The sequence below is a fragment of the Neodiprion virginianus genome, chromosome 6 (genome assembly GCF_021901495.1).
Source record: "Neodiprion virginianus isolate iyNeoVirg1 chromosome 6, iyNeoVirg1.1, whole genome shotgun sequence".
Taxonomy (NCBI): Eukaryota; Metazoa; Arthropoda; class Insecta; order Hymenoptera; family Diprionidae; genus Neodiprion; species Neodiprion virginianus.
In genome coordinates this window covers 19,080,353-19,100,391 of record NC_060882.1, presented here as the reverse complement: position 1 = coordinate 19,100,391, position 20,039 = coordinate 19,080,353, and the positions used below count along the sequence as shown (strand labels likewise).

The 20,039-nt window shown below is 41.7% G+C and overlaps 2 protein-coding genes across 7 annotated transcripts in view; one reads left to right on the top strand and one right to left on the bottom strand.

The window, feature by feature from the left end:
* LOC124307815 (multiple coagulation factor deficiency protein 2 homolog) overlaps nucleotides 1–17,276 on the top strand; it is a 37,326-nt gene extending 20,050 nt beyond the window's left edge. Inside the window, exons 1-7 of one of the 5 annotated variants that reach the window (XM_046769913.1) lie at nucleotides 10,293–10,463; nucleotides 11,727–11,853; nucleotides 14,215–14,369; nucleotides 14,438–14,524; nucleotides 14,689–14,834; nucleotides 14,952–14,999; nucleotides 15,074–17,276. In XM_046769913.1, coding sequence (XP_046625869.1) covers nucleotides 14,215–14,369; nucleotides 14,438–14,524; nucleotides 14,689–14,834; nucleotides 14,952–14,999; nucleotides 15,074–15,207 — 570 coding nt within the window. In that variant the 5' untranslated portion in view covers nucleotides 10,293–10,463; nucleotides 11,727–11,853 and the 3' untranslated portion in view covers nucleotides 15,208–17,276. Of the gene's footprint in view, nucleotides 1–10,292; nucleotides 10,464–10,492; nucleotides 10,724–11,467; nucleotides 11,645–11,726; nucleotides 11,854–14,214; nucleotides 14,370–14,437; nucleotides 14,525–14,688; nucleotides 14,835–14,951; nucleotides 15,000–15,073 lie in introns of those variants that run through there. The other 4 variants (XM_046769914.1, XM_046769912.1, XM_046769916.1 and 1 more) reach the window with 4 other exon arrangements.
* On the bottom strand, nucleotides 15,651–19,847 carry LOC124307793 (ribosomal oxygenase 1). Of its 2 annotated transcripts, none has more exons than XM_046769878.1 (8): nucleotides 19,731–19,847; nucleotides 18,702–19,422; nucleotides 18,335–18,612; nucleotides 18,095–18,245; nucleotides 17,743–17,956; nucleotides 16,909–17,276; nucleotides 16,641–16,827; nucleotides 15,651–16,415 (listed from the first exon to the last, which is right to left on the bottom strand). In XM_046769878.1, the coding sequence occupies exons 2-8, from the start codon at nucleotides 19,394–19,396 to the stop codon at nucleotides 16,344–16,346; spliced, it is 1,965 nt and encodes a 654-aa protein (XP_046625834.1). In that variant the 5' UTR covers nucleotides 19,397–19,422; nucleotides 19,731–19,847; the 3' UTR covers nucleotides 15,651–16,343. The 2 variants fall into 2 exon arrangements, with proteins under 2 accessions (XP_046625834.1, XP_046625833.1); XM_046769877.1 differs by lacking the exon at nucleotides 19,731–19,847 and adding an exon at nucleotides 19,512–19,679.
* Nucleotides 19,848–20,039: the final 192 nt, after the last annotated feature.

Here is a 20,039-nt window from a genome sequence, read left to right as displayed (position 1 = left end):
ATGTGTGCTGGATACACCCTCCGTCGGGCAGCATCCACCCCCGCGATTGGTCCACCGTCTGAAGCGTTGCCCGGGTGACAGCCAATCGATAAGCACCAACCCCTGGAGCAGCCCCCAGCATCCAACATGGCAGCCACCCAATGAAAATTCCTCCGGAAAGTAGCTTGCGTGTTTTTTCATTCCCTTTCTCATCTCTGTATCTGTGTACGTGTTTTTTTTTTTTTTTTTTTTTCATTTTTTATCACTTCTCTTTCTTTCCATCTTCCTTTCTTCCTTTTCATTTTGTTTCGAGCGGATAGCTTTTTCAGTATGTGCTTTCTCTCAGTTTCTTTTTCCTTTCCTTTTTTACTTATCTGGATTTGATTGTAACGTATACCTAGACCAGTCATCTATACCGTACCTGCGATCGCCTCGGGCTATTCGTTCTTCTTGTTCCATCGCTAGCGCGATGCTTCGTGGAGGACCATCCAACGCTCGAGACCTTGAGCGCTGAGACCCAGGGTGCAGATTTATTTGCAAGCTCAGGCGATTTGGTAGGTAATTGAAAAATGACGAAGACCTTTTCTTTGCAAATAAATTGATGCACCGGTACCATCTTGCACGTTTTACAGAAAACGCTACCAAATTACGTACATAGTCAAAAAAAAAAAAAAATTGGGATGTGACCTTATAGTGAGTATACTTTAGTGTCAATATGTAACTGATGTTGAATTTCTGGAATGACCACAAAATCGATTTACGTTAATTCACACGGGCGAATTTTTGTAAATTTCAACAAGACCATTTTTTTTTCCTGTGAAGTCCGTTTTTTAATTTATTTCCAAAAATAAGCATCTCGCTACTTGGCTATGTGTATCGTTGATTATTAAAACAGTTGACATCGCCAGTTATTATCAATAAAGTGAGGATTTTGACGCTCCGTGAGGATGCAGGCAATTGCTCAGCTGGGTCTTGGAAACAGAGGATGAATGTCAATCATGTTCCGACGGTTTGAATTCACTATTGACAGAGTTCCGATTGCTGTGGGTGCTGCGTGCAGTCGAGAAAGAACTTTCGCCTTTCATTCGTAAGCATAAAATAAAACGCCCACATTGCGCGTGCTCAGTGTTGCAAAGGTATAATTTACGGGGCATGAAATTACACGTTCTCGTCCACAATGGTAAAACCGGGCCAATTCAAAACCAAAATTGCCCCATTGAGATTTCTCTTTACCTCTTCTTTGTACGGTTATTCTCTCGCTCGTACATTCGTCCGATCGCATCGTGTATCGCAAACTTTCCCATGGCTCGGAGTCCCATTTGATATCTGCATTCGTTTTCGCATCTCCACTGATCGTGAGTCTGGTAAAAAAAATCCACCTCATTAATTGTATAACCAAAGTAAAGAAGAACGGAAAATTAATTTCCAATTATGCAACTTGAACGACCCGAGGGGTTCTCGTTACTCTAATTGCACAAACGCAGACCCGAATCATTACACATTCAGACATTGTCAAAGTCTGCAGAGCCCAGGGGGCGTAACATATGCAGGCGTCAGTCCCATTCTCGGGAATTTGACGCAGAGATTTCCATATCGTAACGCCAAACCGCTATTTTGCGTATTCCGAAGCAGGGTGCGCGTTTGATCTAACCGGGGAGAAGGGTTCGTCATATCTACAAGCGCTCGCGCTCACCCGAACGAATAGCGATGAGATTGTGATTAGATCGAAGATACCGGCGTATTCTTGATCGGCCATATGCACTCCTTGTATCCTATACGTGCACTTAGGCCGCAGTCCCTCCGGAGGTCAGATTGACAAATGCAAATCAATCGATTAGCCGCTCTCCCCGTGCGGCGAAGCCGGTAGTTACTCAAACTCAATTTTACCCCTCCTTATTATCTCGGTTTGGCGGAATCAAACTTTTCGCCACGATTGCACCTCCGCAATTATCTTTCGAGAGGCGAGTTTAAGCTGTTGAAAAGTTACAGATTCTTTCGCCTGCGTGAAAGAGCCGCTCAACGTTCCTCTTCGACGATTGACGACTTCGTTTCCAATGCAAGATGTAACCGATCGATGAAAATTGCGACTTCGCGAGTGGAGTTTTAGGATAAACCGGTGCGGATGGAATCGCAGTAAGATTTTTCACCGGTCCATATGCGCGTCCGCGATTCCGGCCCGGCCTCTATAATTTCCGGGCTATATTGTGCGGCGAAATCCCCGGTCTAGTTTGTTCGCGGCAAGTGTGACAGATTTCGACCACGCCTCGCCGATCTGGTTCTCCCCCTTCGGGTCCGGTTGTTCGCCTGTCCTCCTGCCTCGTTTCCTCCCGGAGCCCTGCATCGTCCCTCATCGTCGTCATCGGGATCCTCCCTGTACGTCGTTTCGATTCCCTGCCCGAATCCGTATAATACACCCGAAACTTACACACGGACGAATCCGTTCCGCGGATGTTGTAACGCACGTCGGGTAGCTTTGATCCACGTTTATGGGGTCGCTCTGGAGGAGTGCATAAATTGTGGGTTTTAAAAGTTCCAGGACGGCTAGAAGGAGATCAAGGTCACGGGGTGAAAAGATAAGGGAATTATTCCGATAGCTGTCCAGTGATAAGGGTGGCAAATTTTCTTCTCTTCCCTTTTTGACGCGTCGTTTTTTCGTTTCTCCAATTCGAACGTCGGGCTGATAAGTCAAGCCGACGAGCGAATTCACGCTTGTGTAATAATTCAGAGGCCGAGGCGAGAGTTCGTCGCCGTCAAGGCCCGACCGACGCTGGACACGTGCGGACAATTTAGACAAGCACGCGTCCCTAATCAGGCAGTGTCAAAATATTGTGCCCCGTTCGAATAGGCCAATTTCGGTCACAATCCTACACCGCCCAGACAGACCGCCCACTTTTTTACGCTGGGAACCACTGGGAGGAAAATAATAAAACTGCTCGGATGAAGGACGATTTGTTGCACCCTTTCGACACGCGCGATTGTCTGCAGATCGATGGTTTGACATCCGTATTTTTGTAAAGTGGTTGGCTGGCTTTCGAAAGTTGCGAATTCGCGAGGCTCGGTAAATGATTTTCTATTCCATACCAGTTCGAGAAAAGAAGGTTCTACATTTTCGGAACTATGGCGTACTTGAACTTCTAAGACGATATCAGACTTGAATAATTTCTTACTTTTATTCGACGTGTCTTGGTTTAGAAACAAACGGGGAAATATTTTAATATTTTCTTTTCATGCGTACCTAGGTCTTCGAGTTGTCTGTGTACATCGGTACATAAACTATACGAACTTTCGAAATTAAACTAAATATTTAATTTCAAATCGAATGACCTTTAAATTTTAAATCGAACCTATTTTTTATTTTCTTTGTTTTGTTTTGTAAATATTTTTCCGGAATTTGGCGCAATTTCCTTAGTCGAAATCTTGCTCCTAATTAATAAATTGAACTATTGAACTTGGAAATGTATCGCTAAACGACGTAACAGATTTTTTTATGGCGTTATGTTGAAAATTTGACCAGTCTAAGGAAACATTCAGAGCTTTTGAAAAAATAAATATATAAGTTTTTTGGCAATATCGCATTTTGTTTTTTTTTTTTTTTTTAGTATTCCGATTTACAAATTATTTACGACAAAGTTTGTTCCCGGAGATCCGTAATTATTGATATAAGAAAACTTTTTCCAACTCCGTTTCCGACAGGCTTGCAAAAAATTCAACGAAACTCTAGGCCACCGAAATGCAAGCCCAGAAAAATTTTGTTAGCGACATCATCTGAGAGCACAAAGCAGTCCAAGGTACGCGACTCGCTTCTTTGTGTCTCGTCTCAGGTGTATCATACGATTATCACCGCAAAGATCAAGAGACCGCCGAAAATCTCGAAGTGATAAAATGTCGTCCCGGCATCTCGACGTCCGAGCGTGAAGGATATTTGTGCCGCAGGAGGTGAAAGCTTGATATCTCGTCGAGGCGAGAGGGTATAATATAAGGGTCGCTAACTCAGGGGGCAATTAAAACGGTCTCGATCTTCTCGGCGTGTAATCTTAGATCCTAGAAGCGGTGTATATAAGTGGAGATGACGGAGCGAGGCCGACGCGACGCGGAGCGAGGCTCTTCGATGCTGATGGATTAGCGAACGCTGCAGGATCCGGGGGAGGACAAAGATGCTGTGCTTGTCGAAGGGGGAGGAGGGAGGGAGGGAGGAGGCGAAGGTGGAGGCGGCGTACGTGTGTGTCTCGTTGGCTTCACGCATCCTGCACGTCGAACGAAGTGATCGATTTTTGTTACACCTCCCCCCCGAGCCTCACCCTCGTCCTCCTCGTCATTCTCGTCCTTCGCCTCCTCCGCGCGACCCCGAAGACACCCTCGTCCGCCGCCTCCGGCAGGCATCCGTCCTCCTCCCTCTCTCGATTCCGCTTTCTCCCGGCTTTCGTTGGCTCGGCGTCCTCCTTTTTCTCCACCCCCATTTTCCTTTGCTTTTCCTCACGCCGGCGGAGGCTCCTCTCTTTCTCCTCGTGTCGACCTGCTCGTCCGCCGAATCCCTCGCTCCTCGGTTCGCCCAGTACACCATCCGCGTCCCGGCGCTCTCGCGGGTAATCGGATTTGGCGTCGCTACGTTTTTGTTTCAGAGTAGTACGTGACGCTTCCGCCGTCGGCGCCACCGGCCCCACCTCACCAACCTCCCACGCTCATCCTCGTGGAACTCGGTGAAAAGGGACGGAGGAGCGCGAGGAGCGTTAACGAAACCGAATAGGGGAAATAAAGGGAAAATGCACACCGGAAGAACGTTACCCTATATACGTTTACCCCTGTAAACATACATGGAAGAAAATTGTTTGCCGGATAAAAGTGGCAAATTCTTTGACCTCGGTTAATCCTGAAACTCTTCTTCGCGTACGGGAAAACTCGTCGATCTCTTTAGATAGGGGAGTTTCCCCGGAAATTTGGAAATCTTAGGTCGACGTTACTTATCGTTGGTCGGTCGCCGATGCGATTCTCCGGGGATGAGAGTGCGAAAATATTGACTGAAAGAGACACCCGTTAGACTTTGCGTTTCGACGTCGGTTGCCGGGGCTGACGACGGTCTCCGGGCTTCCATTAAAAAGTTGTTAAACGTCGCCCGACGGCACCCCGCGGCAAATTGGAAACTCCATCGCAAGTCTTGTTCGCCGCTCGCCGGTCCTCCTGCAGCTTATATACTTCTGGGTATGTATGTACGTATAAATAAATATGTACGTCTACATCCGCGCACACACACACACACACACACACCTCGCGGTAGACGCGACATCTCGTCCAGAAGACAGTATCACTGATAATAAATTAATTATTCACTGCAACATTTTGATAATTACCTCGGAGAGCTTCAAAATTAAAGTTAGCAAAAAGATGAGGGCTGGCCGTTTACTTTTTTCCGATTCCTTTGTTCTCGCGTTTCCTGAATGAAAACCCGTGAAGTGATTATCTCGCGGGAATATCCATTTGTAAGGATAAAAAAATTCTCGCATCCAAGGCAGGCGAGGGAAAGTGTGAAAACTGTGAACGTGCGTGTGTGTGTGTGTGCGTGCGTGCGTGCTTTTTTTCTTTCCTACCCTGCGCGACCAAGCAAAGGGGAGAAAAAAGCTTGCGGCGTGTCAAAAAACCACACGCGGAAGGGAATTTCGAATTCTTTTTGGAGTTAAGCCGGGGTCAGCTTCCCGGTTAACAGGGTTAAGAAAATATTTTAAAAATAATTTTGCACTTAGTCATTGCCGGCCGAGCGATTAAGCGGGAATTTTTTTAACCACTTTCTACTCACTCTCTTAGACGTAGGTATTAAAGGAGAAAAAAAAAAAAAAAAAAAAACTGCGCTCAGGGTAGCTTCCCGGCCACGATTTACCAGGCGGACAAGCTTTTAAGGATTTTTTCGCTAAGTGAATTTTGGTCGCTCCGAGGGCATCGCGAATTTACAGATAACTTCCGCACATGGACGGACACTCGGGGATGATCGAGGATACACTCGTCCTCCGAAGTCCTGCGAGGTTATTACCTACGGAAACATTGGGGTGTGGTTGTACCGAATATCGGATGATATCAGCTCGACCAGATTTTACCTTTTTCATCTTTACTCGCATTTCTAAAACCGGTCCGCGCCTCTGTAAATTTCAAATCTTGAATTTTTCGGCGTGCGAAAGTGTCTTTATCAGTGCACCGAAACAAGGCGTGTCGGTAATTTCAAAATGTATCGCTCCAAGGAATCTGAGTTCGATCCCAAGCTGCGTGAATTTGCAGAAATCAAACCTCGAAACAAGATTAGTAAAACGAGAAGACACGGAAGCAGCCGCGAAAGACTTGAAGAAGTTAAACGAGTTTGAAAACAATCGAAGAATGATAAAGTCCTGTTAGAAATTATTACTCGCAGTGAGGAAAAGTAAAAGGTCTTTTAATGCAATTACACGTGCAACGTTAGATTGTCACGAGTCAATAATTATTAGCTTCGATAAAAAAATCATTCGGAGAAATCGGATCACTGTTAAATGTAATAAATTTTATAGAAAAGATCACCGTTTCATATTTTCCGGTCAACGAATATTACGTAAAATTCGGTTCACCGCGAACACATAAACGTGCATCTCGGTTCACAGATGACAAAATTGACGAGTTGCTCGTAAATTAACGCAATTCGCGGCATAAAATTTTTACGATTTTTCTTCCTTACTCGAGCAACCATAAATAATTCATACGATCGTATTGTAACATCGGATACTCAAACCGATCGGTTTCACGGCGACGGTTTAAAAATGCAAAAATCCGCACTCCGCTCGAGCGTAGAGGATAAATGCAATTGGCAACATGGCGGTGGTATTTGCGAATCGTTATACACCGATAACTCGGATGCGATGCGGTTGCGAGGGGGTGGCGTAGGAGGCGGCATGTTTAACCATGTGGAAGCTATGAATATATTATTTGACGGGCAGTTTCAATACGAGTCGATCGGATGTCGTTACAAGCGCGTTACGCCCGGCGCATAGCTTTGGGCAATTTTCATGCGTCAAACTGCACGGCAGCGGCCAAGAAAACGTCTCTTAAACTTCCGCATTAATTATCCGTATGATTCTTCGCGCGTTATTCATCGCGCAAATTACACGGTTACAACCGATAGGCGATATATTGTTCGCGCGAAACGTTTAACGAGGTTTCGGCACGCGATGCGTGCGAATCAAACGTTATGTGCGTAGGTGCAAGGTGGTAATTTTCATTGTCAATTAAGGTAAGCCTTCGTTCGTTCGTACGCGTCGCGCCCGGGAAGTAAATTCCCGAATCACGCTCCACGGCCTCAATTTTGGGCGCATCAGTTAACCGGAAGAGGCCAATTTACCCAGACGAGAGGGAAAAAAGAGACGAAATTTTTTTTTTTTTCAAACCTGAACCGAAGACAATGCAATCAATGACGCGAACTTGCGGTGCTGATCGCGTTTTCTGCTCGTTGGCTCGCAATCGAGATCGCGGGAGGAACACGAGGACCACATGTTGAGATTTTAATGTACTTTGGACCACCCGCGAGTATCTGAAAATTCAAATTTTCTCCCATACATTTTCAAGCAACGATACGACCTACTACTTCTCCTCCCTTACCATTCTATTAAACACCGCTGCACCCCTTCGCAAATTCAAATATCATGTTTTTCTCCTTTCCTTTCATTTCGAGATCGAAAAACTTTACGCTCGCGTGAAAATTGCTAATAATTGCTACCGCTGTGTGAACGGAAATTATTTAGTGAGATTTTTTGGTATTCGGGAGGCCGATTTTCTCATTCCAAATAATAATTTTCGTAAGTAACAAAGTTCGGAGCATAATCATTTAAGGATACATTACGTTATACCTTGAGAGATTTGCTCTAGCTTCTCTCTCGCTTTACTTCATTCTTTATTTTCTTTTTTTTTTCTTTTTCTAATCAGAAGGTCGTACGAAGTAACCTCAAGTAGTATTTTGGTTTTTTTTTCTTTACCCTACTCAGCGAATAAAATTTTCTTGAGCGTGTATCGCGCGGAACGATACACGCGAAGCGCGAAAGGGAATATAAGAGGTATCGGAGCTAGGCGGGTATATCGAAGAAAGAGATGAAGATAACAAAACGTATACATGACACGGTGTTTTCAGTTACGTTATTAATAATCCTCCATCGAGATAGATTCGCAGAACCGAGAGAAACATCCTCTCCTGTACATTGTTTGCGGCTTGGAATCAATAAAAGCATAGCTTTAGGCTACGGTCGTTGGCATGGCAACGCGAGACCCATCCGCTGTGACTGCTCAAAAGTTGAGACCCGCCTACCGGAGGATCATCCTCGAATCGTCGAATTTTCGGTAAAAAAAAAAAAAAAAAAACCCCGAAAAATGGAAAGAAAAATATCGAACGCCGATTCGCGGACGATCATTACGCTACCCTCGAGGTCGATGTCGCCTTTGCATATATTCATACGTCGCGCCTCGAGCTGTCCACGTGCAAAGTTACATCCAGGCGAAAGGATCTTCCTTACGCAGATCGCGAGCGGTTGTTCAATTAGGCCATTCGCTTAAATAAAATGAAAGTATAGACTCCAAATGCCTTTGTTTTAGTAAAGAAACACTTTTTCGACGATTCTGAGGTGTTCAAAATAAATAGCGGAAATCGATTTGTCAGAAAATTTTACCCCCGTTTCATATACTTGACAATTAGGCATGTTTAATATGCAGTATATCTCGCTTCGAATCGTAAAAAACGAAGATCAAGATTGTAAACTACAGTGTAGAAAGAAGCGAATGGATTAAAGCGAGATTATCATCTGCAAATAATTATAATACTCGAAATTTTATTTCATCATTCCACTGACCTTTTTTCACATTCCTGTTTTTTGCAAATTATGTACATACTCGAGGTAATTGAGTATTATGCAGACTTGAGAAAGAAAAAAGGAGGCTGTTTATACCTTCGGTAAATGTCGCCGGTACGTACGATCCCCCGTTTTGTGTACAGACAATATTTAAACATATGAATTAGGTATGTAAGACGAAACACGAGGATTCTGTAAAAAAAAAAAAAATCAACAGATTTCTCGACAAATAATTAATAGCTACTCATACCTTGACCTGCAACCAGAATCGAAGACGTCGTTTCATGGAAAGTGACGGTCAATGAAATGATACGTATCTATATTTGTAAATTCCAAGTCGTGCCGTGTAGAACCTTATCGCTTATTTTCACGCAATTTGGAGCCTGGAATTAGTATTCCGTCACGAAAATTTCCGGGGGATATCGCGCGAAAGCGCGGCGAGTCCGTGACTTTGAATTTTCCCACAGCCAATCGTAGCTATTCAACTATTATTGTGTTATATCCACACATTTACACAGCAAAAAATAGCAAACGGGACTGCAGGAAAGATCCAAATGAATATCGGAGAACGATTTCCAAAAATGGTATAAAAAAAAAGGTTTCCATATACTTACACGTACAGTCCGGTCTGTTTTTCCTTTTTCCATCTCATTTCGATTCAATATCGCCGTCCTCGAGAATGATATTGAGACTCGTGACGTGTACCATAGCAATACTCATTGAATAACCAGTTCTCCAGTTTTTCGGTCGCATATCGCTGGTGTATTTATTATTTCGTGTACAAATCGCTGACAGAAAAAATCATGTTGGTGAGAATAAATTACGATAGGTACGAAGAGTACAAGACGGGATGTACGATGTACAAAGCCTTTTATTGTAATTAATTTATTCGCGTATGACACCGCGAGTGAGATTTCACCGATAAAATAATACAAGACGGTCATCTTCATTATTAATTCTCCTACATTTGAACATGCATTTGTCGGTGTATAAATTTGTTTCAATTCAGATGTTAATTCTTCGATCTATGCCTTGCCGCAGTTGGCTCAAAATCGCTTAAAAGATAGGTAATTGCGTATACAAGAGTCAAGTCATAAGAAGTTACCACAGTCGTCAAACACGTTGATCGGCAGAAAGTATAAAAAAAAAATAGTAGATAAAGACTGGATGGAAATTGTACAGATTTCTGTTCCTTTGTCTTACTGTAAACACGTCGACTACGTTGACTCTTAGAAATGAGCATGTTTCTCATATGGAAATTAATTCTGTAAAGCCGATGGCCGATTTCCGATCGATGATATTCAGGAGGAATCGGGCCGTTTTTTTTTTTTTTAAATGACTTCCATCCGATTTCTCGGTGATCTTTCATCGCGTTTCGCGGACGAGGAGGAAGACGAAGACCCGAAGAGGTACGTCGGGTCGACGGAGAGGGCGCACGTCCGGAATACGCAGACTCCGTTGAAACGTCGATAATCTCTCATCCCGTCGTCGCGAAAGCGCGGAACAAAACAGAGAAAATACGGTAAATTCGCCTCCAGATCGTTCTGCAGTTTGTTTATTTGTCTGGCGTAGATCCGATAAAACCTATTCCGGTTATTCCCGGTTGATCGAGGCGCGGATTCGGCCGTGGAAATAGCGGAGGTAAGTTCATCCCCGCTTGCATGCAGGGGTGCTTAAAAGCTCCCGTGCAGCTTGCGACATAACCTGCAGTTCCTCGGTCCGAGTCCCTTCGGGTCGTCGAAGGGTCCCGGGTGAGATCCGATGCCCGGATAGTCACGGGCCTCGATCAAGTGAATCGAATTAAAAATTCACCGACAATGCAGCCACGGTTTTGAATTTCAAACGACGTATGCACTTGCCTCGGGTTCCGATATGGCGCTTGCATTAAAAAATAACGCCCCGTGAGTTGTCGCTGTATACAGAGAAATTTTTACTTGTGATTGCTGCCGAGTCAACGAGGATGTTGGTTGGCCGAAAAACGATACTTTTTATTAATTAGTTGTATTTATAAAATTTATTATTATTTTTCACGTTCGTACAAAGCTTCGAAGATCTTTGTAATTATAGAGAAATTGAAAATACTGGTGTTGAAAACAAATGCTTGGATAACGATGCTTCGTTTCGATTCGGTTGAAATTATTTGAAGTCTAGTTTATTCGTTCGATTTCATCCGACGATGACTCATTTTATTCGGATGACTTTTATTTTTTACATCATTCTCTGAAACATCTTTTTTCATGACGTTTGCATCGTTGAATATTTAATTTTGCAACAGTGCAGCGATATTGTTTTTAATCAAGAAATGGCTATGCTGAATTGATTATCGAGAAAAGAGAAAATCTGTTTCGATGACTTTGTAGGACGTACTCATTTCAATAAAATGAGCTGGCGTAGAGGGTGTTGAACGAATTTAGTAGATTTCAAACGATTTTGAAGCAATTTCAATTTTAAAATTCTGCTAGTTTGTGTTTTTGTATTTTCGCAGACTAATGCGTGATCCACGGCTACTCAATGTACTACTGCATCGACTTTTGGCCAACCTACGTCCATTTTAAAGGTTTCAATTTTCTGCTATAACCGAAAACCAAAATTCCGGTTAGAAAATGAAACAAAGTTTTATATCCGTAACCAGAAAATCTATACGGTATGTACATACGTATAAATACTGTTTAAAAAAAAAATTCTTTTCCTTACTTGTACTATATTTTTGTACAACTATTGCAATGATTTGACATTGGTGCGACGGTAAATTGTCGCCAAGGAATATTTACCGTCAGAATAACCAGAAAATACTCTATCTACAAGCTCAATTGCACCGAGCAGTAAGTTGCACCAAATTTTCTTCCAATTCCAACAAACCTAAGAAACGAAATACTTCTCACAATCGGTGAAATCTACTCGTAGATTCCTCGCAAACTGTTCGACTCCGAGCACGTGGACGCCCGAAACAGGAAACCCGCGAATTCGAACGGCAGCAGGTTCCGTTCACCGCGAACCCCGGGAGGCGAGCGATTCGCGTAAGGCGACACAGGTTCGTACATATGGGCTCGACCGATGAATGGACCAAATGATATAAATTATTTATAGATTTCGACACCCGGAGGGAGGAGTTGCACGACTAGGGTGAGACCCTCCGGGGGTCCACTCGGGGTCCACTCGGAGTCCACTTGCGCTCTAAGCCCCTCAGGCCCCCCAGCATATGCATCCGCCCCTCTTAAGCCGATAAAATTGATTCCTAACTACCCCGAGCTCGTGTAGCTCCGCGTCTTTTGCCACCTACACTCCGATCCTCGACGCGCAAACAATGCGCTATGCACACACCTAATGCATCGTACCTACGAGAGACGTGCAAGCGATATTTCAAGTGGATTTGTATAGCCCGTTAGAGCTGGTGGAATGCACGCGGAGTGTAACCTCGACAAATTTATACTCGTGTATATTTCATCGATCAAACTCGCTGAATTAATTAATCAATTGAATCAGGCGCCTGTAACAGGTACGTTTCCTTTACAATCATTGTCGCGATCAGCCTATAGTTCAACCTTAACGACGAATAGGTAGGTAGACTGATTCGTAATTTTTTCACTCGGAACTGCGTGTGATAATCGATTTTCTTCATCTTCTTTTTTTTTTTTGAAACTCGATGAAACTCGATGAAACTAGTATCGATGAAACGAATAATTATTCCACTCCTGATACTGCATTCACCTCATTCCCTCGCAGTTTAGTTTCTGTGTATTTTTTTTTTTTTTTTTATTCATAGCTCGTTCTTCTTCTCAGTGAATTATTTCGGTGGCAATTATTGTAATTTACTGACACTGCCATTTCTGAAGTTGAATTATACCCTCATCGAGTACGATGAAAAAATGTACCTAGTAGAGATCGCTGCGTGAACGAAGAGAAAAAAGGGATTCACCGTTTCCAGCTCTGAAAGTTTGAACAGAAAATAGATCGTTTCAGAATAAAATATGCACGATCATGGCGTACACAGGCTGTACAGCTACTTCAGGAGTTGACTCATTACAAGTGCAACCTATTGACGTATATGTATCTATTATTCTTCAAACGGTTTCATTTCCTTTGAAACTACAAGAATAATCCATAGAAGTAGGTACGTATAAGAACACTCTGCGACGGATATAAAACTTTGATTGGGCAGCGAAGGGTCAGAGGGACAGAGGGACACACACACACACACATACGTACCAAGAAAGGCAAGCACGCGAGTGTACAAACAGGTATTGATACAGGAATATGTATACTTTGATTGCCGATGATAATCCAACCCCAGTGCAAATGCCCGAGCTGATATGGGGTGATGAAAATGCGAGATAGTGAGTTGAAAACACAGGATTGAACTTTGACGGCGGCCGGAAATAGGTCTTGGTTTGTACCGGGGGTTGTTTGCCCCCCTGCCCCCCCCCCGCCCCTTTATTTCGTATCTTGAAACATATTTCCACAGGGTGACAGTGCTCCCGGGGCTGAGCGCGCCTCTCGGACCCCCCGAGTTCAATCTAAATCAATGGCCTTGTGGGTAATCGTATAATAATTACCCTGCACCGCACCACGCATCTGTCACCAAGAGTGTACGGTGCAGCGTTCTGTTCACTCCACCCTGTCCCTACAACCCTCGTTTTCTCTGCCTGACATGCGTATTTCCTAGACCCGTGTATTATACCTATGTATGTACGTAGTACCTCGCTCGGATCGTCAGTGAATAAATCACAGCAGGTACTATTGTTCCATCCAGCCAGTAGCTTTCTCCAAGTGTCGACAATTTTTGTCATTCTCTCGATCAAGTTTATGTACCGATATACATTTTTGAAAAAATTCATTTCTTTCCGTAAAGATACTGATTTATTTTACCGCAGACATGGTTCTTCAAATTTTATACACCTAGCTACAGATATATTGTTTCATTTGTAAATTACAATCTCAATTTTTTTTCAGAAAAGAATTCAGGCTGCATGCAGTTGTGAAAAAAGTCAAACAACTAAGTGCTGTACACGGAAAAGAAGTCTGATTAACGAAACATGATATACATAAATTTTTATGAACTTGTTTCAAAGAATCTATACAGTCCGTATTGATCATGATTTTACTCGTTTTCCAATGATAAATTAACTTTTTTTTATCATTTGTGAAGGAAATTGGCCGCCATCAGATTTTATATACATATCACTACTCCCAAGGGGCCTCATTCTGACTTTTCGATCGGAGCTACTTTTTGCTTGGTCAGAACAGCGTTCATCAGCGTCTTCACCGGTGACGAAAAAACAATCGGATCAGAGCCCAATTATTGTCGGATTGATTCGTATTTTTGTGCAACATTTCCTTTATCAGACTTGCCACGCACTCGTGTATTGAAAAATGATTATACCCCCGAAACTAGATGCTGCTCCTGGTACTGGCGGGACTCTTCGTTGAATTTTCCGTCGGATTTCGTGGACCACATCATCCCAAGAGCGGGATTTCGCATCATCATTACGCCCCGCAAAAGGATGGTTTAAAACTGACCCAGGACGCCGAACTTTTACACGACGCCAGGTACCCGCAATTTCTTACCGTCTATTCTCACGATTATTTACTAAACTAATGTTCCGTCTTTCTTACAGCCATTTGAAAGAAGACTTGGGTGCCTTAGCGGATCAATTGGATCTCTCGAAAATGTCTGATCAGGAATTGGAGTTCTATTATTTCAAGTATGTATTGTAATCTGTCTCACGACGAAATATTTTGACAATGAGTAGTAACGATATGTTAAGTGTTGCGTACAATTTTCAGTGATCAGTGATATTCTGTTGATTGAAAAACGTCTTAGTCTTCTTCCGGTCTACATCTTTTTAACGATCTTGGTAATTTACAGCTTCCACGATATTGACAATAACACCAAACTTGACGGTTTGGAAATCCTTAATGCAATTCTGCATACTTTGCACCAACACGAAGGAGACGAAAGGACTGAATATGAAACAGCTCGGGAAAATCTAGAAGAACTGCCTAGGATTATTGGTAATTGGTTTCGATACGGCATTCATCTTTTACTTCATAAAAAACTACGCAAACTTTCGTATTTGTTGCTCGAATCGGTCAAGAGCTGATCAATTTAAGCGTCTATAATATCTTCAGGATGTGGCGGAAAGAAGACAAACAGCACAGCGATTAATTTGCTCTATTGTCAGTAACAGAAATTCTCTAGAAGTATTTTTGAGCCTGAAATATGACCGCGAACTCCCTTATTTACATTATAGATCTAATTGACAATGTGCTTGAAGAAGACGATCTGGACAACGATGGATACTTGGGATACATCGAATACGTGCTCGGAAGACAACGGGATGAAAATACAGAAGCGAAAAGAGATAAAAAGCTCATAATACCATAGTATAAGGTCTAGATCGATTGGCATTATTGGCTTATAGTGATTTCGTGTAATTAAGATCGCGAGGACCTGGCTCAGAGGAAAGATTCAAATTATCGAAAGGAGGTTAGGTGTACGAATTATTCAAGGTATGTACATCTGAAATTTATACACATGATGAAATAATACGCGAAGACCCGCAAGACTAGACGTAATTAAATTTTATTCGCACAATTATTATTGCGGAAAACGCGAAAATATCAAATTCAGTTTCGGGTCAATGTATTTTCCTGAAATATGAAAGTTTTATACTTATCGTTACTATAACTGGTGATACGGTATAGAAAGAAAATAAGTACGCTGTCTTTCTACTGTGAACTGCAAAATCAGTGCCAATCAATTTATTCCACGTATTGGAGTTCGCTAGATATTAAGTATGTACGTAACATATATATATGACATAGAAATGTATACACAAATTTTTATTTATATAACTGATTATACAGTGATAGTTTTGTATTGTATTGAAACAGTTACGGATAGTACTGTACGGATAGAAAATTATTCATACGGTCATATCATCCGAGACGATATTTCAATAGTTCTCAATATTATCCCTTGCTATTTCAATAATATATCAATTGGCCGTACCCATATCTTTAGTAATAAAATAAACTCAAATATCTCTATTCTGTGGAAGAATACCAAAAGTATTTCGGTTTCTTCTCAGACGTTCCGTGATTAAAAGTTAATAATCTATCGATAGTCTGAATTGAAAAAGTAAAAAACACAGTATTGTGAAGAAAACTATTTTCTACGTAGATAATATACTTTTCAATACACAAGACGCTCTATAGCCTATCGGGACCCGATTGTCTCTTTACGGATCGGTGAACATTACATTCCGAAATATAACAAATTTTTCGAATGGAAGTAAAATTTACTTTTCCAAGTGAACGGTGTGCTTGTATTGCACGGAAAATTCAAAGTTTATTGTTCAACCCAGACCAATCACCGTCGGTTATAAGATTTGTCAATACAAGTTTATTTCTTTTATTTTAAGAAATTAAATGCACGTTTATGCTTTATTTCACAAGTTTGCCGTCAAAGTCACTGATTACTCTTATTTTGCACGGGAGGTGAAATCACTCCCTCGTAAATTATTCCACGATAGGCAATGGTTGGTCCGTGACGAGAATACCTCTCTCCCAAAGATCCCTCACCACCTGGATCTGAAAGAAAATATTTTTCTATTATTACCACATGTACTTCTAACTTTCTTCATAGTTGAGTTGCCTTTTTGCTGAATGACCACAGCGTGTCTGTAAACAGTAGACGGATCTGTATCTAATTCGTTTTTAAATAGAATACAGTTACGTCAATAGGTTTCGTGATCCGTGGACTGGTAAAATTGAGAATAACGAAGTGATTATATAATTTCATAAATCATCCGTTACCTTGCTGTCTTCCTCGTCCAGAGGTAAATCCTCGACTTTGATATAATTTGGATACTGTCGAATGATTTCTTCTATAGCGGGAGCGTGTTCCTGCGATACCTCCAAGAACTGTGGATCCAACTCGCGATATTCTTTCGAATTCTCGGTAGAATAATAAACTTTGAGTCCGTCCTCTTCTCGCAGCAATCTAAAATGTTATTCAATAAATAATCATTTGAGGTAAAACTATGACACTAATATCAAATCAACGCTACCCAGGCTCACATACCTTATGCAATATGCTCGGGCCAATCTTATTTTTGTATCTGGTTCTACCTCAATTCTGTTCACTACGATACCACCCTTTGTCATTCTCTCCCCGTCCTCGTATATCGAACATGCTTTTTCTTCTTCTGTTAGCACTGGCGGTAGAAAATCGTGGATATGCTTCTTAGCCATTTCGTCAGCAGCTCTGTCAACGTCTATGTATTGGACTAGTTTAGATAAGAGGTACTGTGTTCTTCGTATAAACTTAGTCCTGTCAATAGTGTCCGTATCCGCATGCGCCAAACCTACGTGCTGAAGATAATCCAGTGGCAAACCTTCGCGGAATTCAACATCTGATGCAATAGCTTTTTCCAACGTCACTGGGACAAGCTATAGTTTCAAGTAAAACACATTATCGTGTTATTTATTAAATCATAGGGCTGGTAGCGTTCAAGCTATTTAAAATACAGTGTTATTCGGAGTAAAAAACGACCCCACATATAAGATTCGGAGACAGTATTTCAGGATGTTTTTCTTAGTTACCCGCACATAAAACAAGTCTGCGTATTAGACGAGGATAATTTTAATGGGTGTAGTCAACGACTAAAAACGTTGCCTTATATTCAAAACAATACGGTAATTCATCGTCTTATCTGTAATAATTACTGATTTGACATAATGATCTTAGTAACTAAAGCTCGATCCGGGAAAACTTGTTTAAGCTAAACGGGATGGCATGAAGCAGAAGTTGAACAGTGTTTGATACTTTGAAAATATTGTGCGTTTGATCTGCATGATATATGAGGTACCACGCAACCAATAAATAATTTATCAACAATCAATATTATTTTGATACCTTGTCGAAAAAGTCGCCCCAGCTATTCCTCTGATAGACACTCAAGGTTACGTGTAAACTATGAGTGTCATCGATAGTTTCACCCTGATGTATAGTACCTCTTGGAAAATACAGCAAGTCACCAGTTTCCAAAACTATATCCATTATCGGTTCTCCAATTTCTGATTGATCGAAATCATCAGAGGACAATCTTGGTAAATATTCATCATCGCTCCTAACCATGCATGAAAAGAGGAGAAAATATCCGTAATACACAACTTTTATACATGGGTGATAAATTGAAACACAAGATTCTACTTTGTAAAATACATAACAAGCGCTGTAATGAGACGATTTCAAAATTTGCAATTACCTCGGTTTGTATAGACGCCATCTCTTTTTACCCTCTACTTGCAGTATAAACGCTTCGATATCATCGTAATGCGGTGCAAATCCCTGAGTATTCGGTGGTGTCAAATAAGCGTTTGCCCCAACAAAACATCCAAAATATTCCTGGAGGGTGGCTAAAAAATTATTAAATTAACCAAAGGTCTGGAGTTTGAAAGTAAAACTCTTAATATAAAATTTCAGCTTTCATTAATACTCTTCATACCATTCAATACATGTAATTTGGGTATAAAAGTTTGGGGATTCAACAGCCTGACCGAACAACCGTTCGCATAATAATCCCAGACAACACTTGGCAATGCACGACCAACAGGATTGTGTGTTTCTCTTTTGCCATCCGTGTATGAAGTCACATCGACATTCTTGGTGAATTGCATGTAGTAATTTCGCAAGATTGAATCTATTAAGGGTGTGGAAATAAGATGTTTGTAATAGCTCGAGGTGTTTCTCTTTATGTATAGTGGGGCAAGCTCCCAGCTTGTTCTGTAATGAAAAAATAACATTAGATAAAAAAAATCGTCTTGGAGAAAATGAATTTTTTTCATTCAAGATTGATTTGTAATATTGTTTACTTGTAAAAAGCATCCAACTGAAGTGGAGAAATGAGCCATTCAAACAGCTTTTTTCCGTCATCGATCGAACCGGATGGTGTTTCCTCTTTATCCTGTAATTCTGATTCATCAACATCACTCATAGCTTTTTCGGAATCCGATTCCGGCTTTGACTTCGCGACATTGCCGGGAGATTTTTTGCTTGCTTTCTTCTTCGGTGCAGAATTTAAAGGTGAGGTAACTTTTTTTACAACAGCCTTTAGTTCTGTTTTGTCACCACTAGATCTGAGAGTTTTATTTCTTAATTTGGGGCTAACTTCACTCTCGGCAACGGCCAGTTGGAATGCCGCTTTTGATTTTCCCGCAACGGACCTTCTATTATTAGGTGTTGCTGATTTCGATGATGATTTATCAATTCCATTAGACAATCTCTTCACCGTTGATTTTGAATTGCTTGACGATTTCTTTGACACGCCTGTTGCAGTTTTCATACTTTTTTCTTTCAAAAGTCGGGACATTTTTTGCGTCTTTTTTCCTTTTTCATTTGGCGTCAAGTCACCCACAGACGCCGAACGTTTCCTCGGCTTCTTTTTACTCGAAAGTGCGGCGGAACTGTGACGCTTTTTAGCCGGTTTCGATGAGAACGGGCTCTCCGGTGTTTGACGCATTTTCGAATACGCGGCAAATGCTGATATCGACGTGGATGTATCACTCATTTAGGAAATATCCAAATGAAAATAATCTGCGGAACAAGAAGACGCCGTGTTACTTGCCTACACTCAGTTCTACCAACATCGGAGTTTATTGAACCGTATAAAGCAGGCTTCTAACCTGCAAAGTTTCAACAAAGCCGGAAACTTTTGAGGTTAGAACGCCGATGATTAGGTTACAGAGCAATTACGCCTTCAAAGAGCACATATTTCTTATTTGAATTTGTGATGAAATCAAAGCGACGTTGTGTTTCTGGTATTATTAATAAATTTGACCCCTTTTCTTACATCTACATGACAATAATAAACAAATTCCCTGTGCGTGGTACACCCTACTCACCGTTTACTTCTAAGCTTTCACAGAAGGGTTCTGAAATCTGAAACACTTGAGAAGTAAAATATGTATATCGACCCACGCATCGCGCAGTAAGTTAAAGGCACGCGACTTTGGCTAGCGATAATCATGATATTTTTAATTGATCAACTAGCAGCGTGAAATTTCAGTTGATTTTAGAAGTGAGTTAGTTTCATTTTACGCATTATAGATCGCTGCGATTTTATTAAATAAATGAAAGAATATGTGCAGTTTTCAAACGTCCCCGCGCTGTCCGACATCTTAGCGTCACACGTGACATCACGCTTACAGCGC

Bases quoted from the DNA above. Each gene is read 5' to 3' on its own strand.
- LOC124307793 (XM_046769878.1), bottom strand. From the start codon at position 19,396: ATGAGTGATACATCCACGTCGATATCAGCATTTGCCGCGTATTCGAAA. The intron at 17,957-18,094 runs GTAATTGCAAAT...ATGCATGGTTAG, and splicing joins TGGCGTCTATACAAACCGAG to GAGCGATGATGAATATTTAC. The intron at 16,828-16,908 runs GTATGTGAGCCT...ATAACATTTTAG, and splicing joins GCCCGAGCATATTGCATAAG to ATTGCTGCGAGAAGAGGACG.